The 9,885-nt window shown below is 32.4% G+C and overlaps 1 protein-coding gene across 1 annotated transcript; it reads left to right on the plus strand.

Annotated features, from left to right (window-relative positions):
* Positions 1-405: 405 nt before the first annotated feature.
* LOC113769049 (RING-H2 finger protein ATL46-like) lies at positions 406-1,520 on the plus strand. Its single transcript, XM_027313533.1, has one exon. It carries the CDS (start codon positions 504-506, stop codon positions 1,476-1,478), a length of 975 nt encoding a protein of 324 aa, XP_027169334.1. The 5' UTR covers positions 406-503; the 3' UTR covers positions 1,479-1,520.
* The last annotated feature ends 8,365 nt before the right edge of the window (positions 1,521-9,885 follow it).

Consider the following 9,885-nt stretch of genomic DNA (forward strand, 5'->3'; position numbering starts at 1 on the left):
TTGAGATTCTCCCTGTATTATCAGTTTCCCTTAACTATGTTCTGCAATTCTAATCAGACTCTCATCTTGATATGGTATTTCAATTTGATTAATTATTTTTTTTACCGTTTTCTCCTATTCATAAAACAATTTCCTGAAACTCATTCTTGTATTCTTTAGTAAGTCCGTTTTTTTTTTTTCCAATTTTTATTTTCATACTTTTCAGGATTCTAGATCAGACCACTTAAAGAAAAGTTCCCAGTTGCTTACCATCTGAGGAATAATATCTCTTTTCTGATGCTTTTCCTCCTGTATCCTCTACCTAGAGATTCTACCCCATTTGGTAGGTAATAAAATATACTCCTTTAAGCATACCAACTCTGGAGATTCTTAGAGAATTTGGCAATTTGGATAACCAACTTGAAGAAAAAGGTGAGACATCTCTTCTTACATTCTTCCCTTCCTGCCCATTGCAGATTCCTCAGAGAGTTTTCCACTTTATCTCAGAAATAACAATTCCATCCATGGGCAAAATCAGTCCAATAGTTCTACTAGTTATAATCATCCTAGCAGTAATCTTCTTTGTCTATGGTTTGCTTCATCTTCTCTTTAGATATTTCATGAAGATACCATCTTTTTCAGCGGTTTCTCAATCCAATAGAAACAGAGAAACCTCAGGTTCCCATGCTCTTCAAAGACAGCTGCAACAACTCTTTCAGATGCATGATTCTGGCCTTGACCAAGCTCTTATTGATGCCTTGCCAATCTTTTATTACAAAGACATTATGGGATTGAAGGAGCCATTTGATTGTGCTGTTTGCTTGTGTGAATTTTCTGACCAAGATATGCTAAGATTACTTCCCCTTTGCAGCCATGCTTTTCATCTAAATTGCATAGATACTTGGTTACTATCAAACTCTACCTGTCCATTATGTAGAAGTGTCATTAGCTCCGGGACTCCCATTGGAAATAACCCTTTGTTTAATTTTCATGGATCAAGAGAAAGATCGAATCGCTCTTTGGTGGACTCTGAGAATGAGCACTATTGCAACCACAAGCCAGATATTATGCAAGAAAGCGCAAGCGAAATGAGAGTTTTTTCTGTTAGGCTCGGCAAGTATAGAAGCATTAATGAAGAGGGTAGGAATGGAGACCATAGAAGTGATCAGATGGAAATGATCAGTAGCTGCAACTTGGATGGAAGGAGATGCTACTCAATGGGCACATTTCAGTATATAGTTAATTCTGAGATGCAAGTGGCTTTATCCGATGGAGATAGTCTGAAACTAATCAAAGGTAGTGTTGATCAAGGAAACTTTGCACCTGACAATACGGAAAGAGAAGGAAAGAAGATCTGTGCTAGGACTAGAAGGGAGAGCTTTTCTGTGTCCAAGATATGGCTTTGGTCCAAGGAGGAGAGTTCTCAAAGCTTATCCGAAAACACATTAAATGTGAATTCTTTTAATGTTGATATGCCTATGATTGAAGGAACTCACTAAATATCTGCATCATCTTCTTGCTGCATTTCAATTTTAAATAGAGAAATTAATAATCTATATGCATCCAAAGGTTATTCATGTTAGGATGATATGTTTTGTCTTCTTGAGTTGAAGTATTATATAACGGTCATTTTCTTAGGAAACAAAACTAATTATAATGATTGTACATTAAAATGACTCTTGAGTTTTGTTGAGTAGATGATTTGATTTCATAAAGGCTTGATGCAAAATGTCTCCTTGAACTTTCATGTCTATAAGGTTTGCTCTTTAAACTATCTGTAGAAGATTAATTAATACTATTAATTTGTTTCGTGTTACACACCAGCACATGGATTTGGTTGGTTTTGCTTAAATGCAGAGACTATAGCATCACAAAATGGATGGCTTATCAAAATACCATTATAAATGTAAAATTGCTTCGAATTTTGTTGAGATTGGGAACCAGAGCAATGAATAGGAGAGGTGAGAATGAGAACTCCCATTTCCATGCAAAGAATCGCTTAGTGGTTTAAATCCTTTTCCAAACAGATCCTTTGTTTTAAAACTAAAATGACCTTGTCTAGCACTTGGTGTCACTCAGGGCAGGTGCCTTGTACAAAAAATTTGTCTAATAAGATTTGTGCAACAAGGAGTTGTATTCTCTTGGTCCGAACAAATGGTAAGATCTCTATGCCCTTGGTGGAATCCTAGGTCGTGGTAAATTTGTTTGGATCTTGGCTTGGCACTTGATCCTCATTCTCTCTCTCTCTTTTAAAATAAAAGTTCGAATGAATACGGTTCCGATCACCCTTATGAGTTAAGGTATGTCCTAAGAACGATAAGTTAGCTAATAAGGTTCTTATAAATTGCACACCAGCACAGCCCTCACATGCGACATATTTCAAATACAAGATCTTTTACGAGGAAGTGGCTCGTACTTGCTAACTAGTTAGCACTTGATCCTCATACATGTTCTACTTCATGCCTTTTGTGCGAATGACAAAATGTTCATAATCATCTCCTCCATTCCGTTCATAATTACCTCTTGTCTTACATGAATTGTCTAGTCAACCTCATAGTCTCATGCACATGGTCTCTACAGAACTGTTTACGGACACAGAAAAGAATAGGGACTAGCAACTCTCTCAACTCTGTAGACAATGTGTGCATGATCCCTAGTTGCTAGATCAATTAATAAACAGACAGGTCTAGAAATGCAATTTAGCCCAAGGAAGCCCAAAACAAACAGATTATGCGACTAATGATAGGCTTTTGAACCAGTTAAATGCCAAAAATATTTTCCTCCATGGAGATTTGATATACTAGGAAGTATTTATGGTGCATTCACCGGGGCATTGTGGGGGGGGGCGGGGATGTTGGTTTTGTTGAGGTTGTAGTCGTTGAAAGTCACTTATATGCATTAAGACATAATCTTCGTGCTTGGTTTAGGTGATTTGGTTTGGCATTAAAAAAAAAAAAAAACAATTGTGATCATTTTGTTTTACATCACCGGCCTAAAATTGGTCTTATTGATGGCATGTTACAACTTCAACCCATCCTAGATAGTGACTAGGGTAACATACTTAGAGGTTATGGATTCAGATTGCTCTGTTCTCTCCCCATTTTTTAAATCTTATCCCTTTACTGTTGAAGCCAAAAAAAAAAAAAGGAGGATGTTGTAAATACAAAAAATAGATATAAGATTTGATTATAGGATTAGATTGCAGTTGGATTTAGATACCTTCATTTTATACTCTAAATTTGTGAGTTTACTTTTGGGATCTAGGTCATTCTACACTTGTATAGATTTGTATCTTTTGGAGTTTTGTTGAAGTCAAATCATAGTAGATAAAGTGAGGAAAATGACTTTAAGGTGTGTTGCACTCACTCGTCGCTATCCTTAATGTTTACTTTGCCTCTACAGATAGTGTACAAAAGAATTCTGTAAATTAACCTTTAGAATATGATATAATCCTTATTTGACTATGTTTTGCACTAACCGGATCAAACCGTCGAGTATTCAACGTTTGTAAGACTTGTCAGAAGTGTTTTTTTATAGAGAAGAAAATTTAGAAAAGAATTGTGAAAAGTACTATGATGCTTTTTTGGTGTCTGAGTATTTGTTGTATCTTTCAATAACCATTTGATAATTAGTTATAAATGGGGTTATGCTTGAACAATAAAGGAACACATCCCTTATTTAGGGGTGTAAACAAGACTAATCAAACCAAACATTCTAGTGTTCCAACCTTATTTGATTATTTTAACGAGTTTGTTCAAATTTGTTTGTTTATTTGTCGAATCGAATTTGAATGAATTTTTTTATTAAGTTTAAACGTTATCGAATATAAAATGTTGTTTAAATTTGGTTTGACTAACTAGCGAATCAAGCTCAAACGAGCTCTTACCAAATTAAAATCAATTCAAATATCGAGTAGTTTAATTTATCTTTCAACCTTACCTTTGTTGAATTCAATAGCTAAATGAAGAGTTGCAAGACTCATACCTATTCAGGAAATAAATAACCAGATATAACTGATTTGGAACAAAAGTCCTATTATTTTAAAATTCTCCTACATAACCGTAGCAAGTGTTTACTGGACGCGATCCTTAATGTTGTGCAACAGGATAGGCATTTTGGCTTCCGTAGCAAAACTTTTGAGCTCGTCATTGGGGTCGTTGTGGTAAAACTTCATCTTATTCGACATGTATTCATAGAAACGAGAGATTTACATAAATAAAAAAGGGAACCCTTAAGTGTTTCCCTAAGCGCGCTTAAGACAAGATTTGATAAACTTCAGCGTCCCGACTGTAGCACAAGAGTATCCATAATGAATATAAAACTTCGAAAAAAGAGGAATAAATAACTATGAGGGCAAAGTGCCCCAGCGGCCCTCAAATTATTATGAAATTTAACTTTTAATCCTTCAATTGTTAAATAATAAGTTTTAACTCTTCAACTAATTAAAATATATAAATAAGTTTCTCCCTTCCGTCAACTTGAGTCATTATATCTAATAGAGCTACAGGATTGATGAGATGGCCAAAATGCCCCACTGGCCATCAAATTATTATAAAATTTAACTTTTGACCCTCTAATTATTAACTAACAAATTTTAACCCTACAACTAATTAAAATGTATAATCATAACCCTTCCACTAACTTGAATCGTCATTGTTAAACAGAAACATCTATTGATAAAGAATTCGGAATATGCCCAACCAACTTGGTGTTTGGCAAATCAAGAAGGTTTAGATATAATGATGTAAAGTTTGGAGGAATCTCGCCAAAAAATTAATTATTTGAGAGATTTAGAAAATTCAAGTTTGGAAGAGAACCAACGTTTGTTGGAATATTCTTTGATTTATGTCATTAAAAGACACATATGAACCCAATGAATCTGGAACAACACCGAAAAATGAGTTAAATTTAAAATGAAGACAATTCAATTTCTTCAAGTTGCCTATCCTTGTCGGAATTTCTCTGTTTAGGGATATAGGTTTTCAATTGATTTTGTTCAAGAATTGGAAATTTGGTAAATTAGTTTATGAGTCAAATGGGGTTAAAACAATTTTACCCTAACATATGTCTTGTGAAGATGAAAGCACCCTTCAGTTATGCCCCCTGCTGCACACATGGTAATGTTTCTATTCAACATAATGTCTCAAATTGATGGAAGGGCTAGTATTATACATTTTCATTAGTTGAAGGGGTAAAATTTATCAATTAATAGTTAAAGGGTCAAAAGTTAAATTTTATAATAATTTGAGAGCCTCTGTTGTGCATGTCGTGCTATTTCTATTAAATATAACGACTTAAGTTGATGGAAGTGCTAAGCTTGCATGTTTTAATCAGTTGGAGAGTTAATAATTGAAGAATCAAAAGTTGATAGTTTGAGGGCCACCGAAACATTTTGCCCTAACTATGAAAAGTAGAAGTATAATAGAAAGATTCAATAATAAAAACCCTAACCTTATTATAGGCTTAATTACGTACTGTCCCCTTACTTAAGGGTCCACAACAATTCCTCCCCTCCCCCCTCCCCCCTCCCCCTAAATGTCTAGACCACAAAATCCACAAAATGCTCCAAAGACTTAAGACTTGAACATATCTGGATAGCAAAAAGATAATCATACCATCATTGAAAAAAAAATTGCCAAATGACCCTTTTCTTTTTCTTTTTTGTCTTCTTTATATACCAAAAATAGTTTTTCTATATTTCTTCTTCTCCCTCTTCCTTTCCTTTTATGAACTAAAGATTTCTTTTCATACTTAAGATGCATAGTTATGTTCTTATAACATAATATTTAATTATCGTAAAAAATTAAAATGTATATATTTAATAAATGGTAGAAGTAATTTTTTAGTTGGATTTAAATAAATGGTAGAAGCTAAATATGTAACAAAAATGTTTCACTTTAATTTTTCTTTATTCTTTTTTTACTTCTTTTTCTTTCATCTTTATCCTTATCATGTGTCTTGATGCCTAAATATGTGTTGTTATTTGTTATTATAAAAAATATATTCTTAATTTTGATAATAAACTAAAAATTATATATTTAAGAATCATATGTTATGTAATTTTTCTTTTACAAACTATTAAAGCATAGTCAACATTTTATTAACAATCAATGCATATTAGGGAATTGTTAATAAAAAGAAGTAATTCATTTCTTTGTATTGAATTATTGATAAATGTTTTTTAATTTTGTATGACAATTTATGATAATTCAACAATTTTTCATAAGAAAATAACACTATATATCTAAACAAGAAACAAATTCGTTAGCACTTTGTGAAGCTAATATCTCGTGAAGATAATTCATAATTATAAATAACTAAGGTCTCCTTGTAGATAATGTGAAATGATCATTAACTATGTATTGTGGTAATTTTGGCATGCAAATAGGTGGAGAAACTAGGTTGCAAGTGCTCTAAGTTACTTTCAACAAGGGTGGAACGCCCCAGACATTGGAGTGCCGATATCATCGAATTCTTAGTCAATCAACCACAAAAGATAGAGAGTGGTGCCCAAGAAAATTGAAAGGATAGTTTAAGCTAGAAGTGGCAAAATGGATTCATATCCACCAATCCATCCATATAAACCAACCTTAAATGGATTTGGATGATCCATATAAATTCAATGGTTTTAAATGGATAACCATTTAAATCCAATTATGTTGGTAGATTTAAATGGATTATCCATGTCATCCATCTACATCCACTTAACTTAAAAAACAGAAAACACACATAGTGATTGTAAATATTTATAAAAAAGTGGGATAGAATCTTGTGGGATCATCTATTCTTTCCTTCATAACTTATTCATATGTCAAATTAATTTTGTGGGACAACCTATTCTTTCCTTCATAACTTCCTCACATGCCAAGTTGCCAATAATATTAATTGCATTTTATTTGCTTCTAGTTCCTAGATTTCTTCCATCCTTTTCAAAATTATATTTTAGTCTCTGCTCTTATTTTTTTAATTAAACTCTCATGTAGTAATGATTGCAAACATTTACATTCTTAAGTAAAGAAAAAGAGAGAATGCATCATGCAGTGGAAACGTAAACCTCTTTTCATTGTAAAGCCGTATCAATTCACCCAAAAGTTATAAAAATGTAGCAAAGTTCTTAATTGTTCATTGCTTTACAAAATGATACTTAAAGTAATGATGAAAGGCTAAATTGACCACAACAGTTAAATTTTCTTAGAACTAAACTAATTTTATGACGAACTGAAATAGAGTAGTAGTACAAGCATTTGTCATTACCAAAAAAGTTTTAGGTGATTTAAGGATAGAACTTTGGGGATCTATATTTTTTGGAAAAAAACATTTGAATCTTAAATTTAGGATTTGGGAGAGTAAATGGATAAATGGATGGATCATGGTTTACACTATCCATTTAAATGACATCCATTTAGATCCATTTATTAAATGATTTTAATTGGATTGGATCAATTTGATCCACTATCCATTTAACTAAAACCATTTATCAACTGTATATCCATTTTGCCACTTCTAGTTTAAGCAAACCCCACTATACATGGCCCAGATTGAATTGATTTGTTATTGGATAGATGATATTAAGTATGGTGTACAGCTTGAATAAGTGACAAAGTTGAGATTAACAATTGGAGAGGGCATGAATCCTGTTCAAATCTCCAATGTAAATTGTATATAAAAGAAATATTTGATGGTAATATATACTTTCGAATTTTTTTAACAGACAGTGACCCGCGCACTATTCAATTCTAAATGCAATTAGAAATCCAACTTATTTATATAAGAGGTTGAAGAGAAAGACCATCTAGTTTGGATTTAAAGTCGTGTGGCCAGCTAACTTTTGGCAAGTTGTTGGACTTTAGAAAAAAAAATTGCTGCTCTACATCTTGGTGACTAACGTTTGGATTGCTATTTTTTGACACTTTTATAAATAAATAAATAAATAAATAAATATATATATATATATATATATACTGTAGTGATTTGATATATGTGAGATAAAAAATAATTAGAAAATATATTCACGAAAAATGTAAAAAATTTTTGGAGAAAAATTGCATTCCAAACAAGGCATAAATGCAACTGTCAGCACAGAAAATTACTACACAGTCCACAATGGAAGGAACAAACCAAAATATACTTAAGCTGCTCAAAGAAAGAATGAAAATCCAGACAATTTTAATTTTAAACAATCTTTTCTATTAGAATCTACCTCACAAACTGCAAAGATGCGGAATTTCTCCCTAAAGAAACCTTGAGCCAACGAAGCATATATATTGCACTGAAGACACTCAAGATTCCTCTTAGGAATCTGAATTACTAACACCAAAAACTATTGATAGGTTAGAATTGTACACCTGTATACGAGTGTTTTGCATATTATGATATTTGAGCTCTAATTCAGCTAGAAACTACTTAATTTTGATCTTATGTCATTCTAACAGGTGAATAGCTCAAATTGAGAACAATGGACCGGTTTTGAAAGTTCAGAAAAGAGGTGAATTCGCGATGAAACGACACGAAACAAATTGAAATAAGGACTGCCAGAGTTATTATGGATTTGAGGACGGATCCCTGTGGATCCACGGGCCGATCATTGTTTTGGTCATCACGTCGGCCTTATTCTGATTCTGATGGATTTTGACCTTCACCCAATGTTCGAGGCCAGTCATTAGGCCGAACATCATTGCATTTTCACGCCAAATCGACTTTCTTACGCTCTATGAAGTCTATTCTTACCATATTTGAACTACAACTTTAGGAAGCTTTAAATGGGGGTTCTTCAGAATATTTTTAGGGTAAGAAAACACGAGACTAGCATTAGTTCATCTTTATAACTTGTTCTTAAGAGATCGAGATCAAGAGGGAGCAATCAACATGAAAGCTAGGGCATTAAAAATTGAGAAGCTTTTCTTTTTCTTATTCTTTTTTTTTTTTGTCAAGAGAAGCTTTTCTTATTCGATTCTCCAATATTGTATTTGTTGCTTGAATTCTTGGATATATCAATGATTTTATCTATGTCTATGTTGAACTAATTTGTTTCTAGGGTTAAAGTTTTGTGAAAGAGTATTGATTAGTTATTCTAGTTAAATTCTTGACTTATTACCTTGATTTATCTATCCAAACTTAATTATATTTATACTTAACCACCATAGACATGCTATTAAAGTTCATATTGAACTGAGAAGAGATCTACAACCGTACACTATATAGATAAACATATTTAGTTTAGACAAAAGAATAGTTTACGGTTTGTATGATGTAATTGATACCACTTAAGATTTTAAAGGGTTCAACTAAAGACTTGTGATCCTTAAAGAGACGTAAAATTTAATTGGATACAAATTAGATGTATTTAGAGATAATCTAAAATACTTATGTATGATACATTCTTGCCATGTTAAGAAAATAACTAAATAATTAATTCAAACTTTGGAACAAAATCTGAACCCTAGTTTCTCGCCAGTTGTTTTCTCCACTTTATTTTATATGACTTGATTATTACTTTATTTCTTAATTAGAGGTCAAAACTCCTCTAACTTTGAATTTTATTATTTTCTATAATAATTGAAGTAGAAAAAATTAACTCGTTCTTATTGGTTAGATCTTTGAAACACTCCAAGCAATTTATTACTAAGATCGACTTTATACACTTCCAGAAATCAACTAGCCATCTATACTAACCAATTAAAACTAGAGTGTAAAATTCTTTTTTAGACTCAATGTCTAATAAAGATGACATCAATCGTAGCCTGACTTCTAAACTACATATCTTATTAGCTTAGAAACAATTTAACCATTATGCTAATTAATTGATGATGTCCTAAATAAGCTTGGTTTTAATGTTATTATTGCACATGCTAGAAACCTGCAGTATCGATCCGGAGTCTTGAAAGCACAACAAGAAGGGCATGGAAT

This window comes from Coffea eugenioides, chromosome 4 (assembly GCF_003713205.1).
Source record: "Coffea eugenioides isolate CCC68of chromosome 4, Ceug_1.0, whole genome shotgun sequence".
Taxonomy (NCBI): Eukaryota; Viridiplantae; Streptophyta; class Magnoliopsida; order Gentianales; family Rubiaceae; genus Coffea; species Coffea eugenioides.

Bases quoted from the DNA above. Each gene is read 5' to 3' on its own strand.
- LOC113769049 (XM_027313533.1), top strand. From the start codon at position 504: ATGGGCAAAATCAGTCCAATAGTTCTACTAGTTATAATCATCCTAGCA.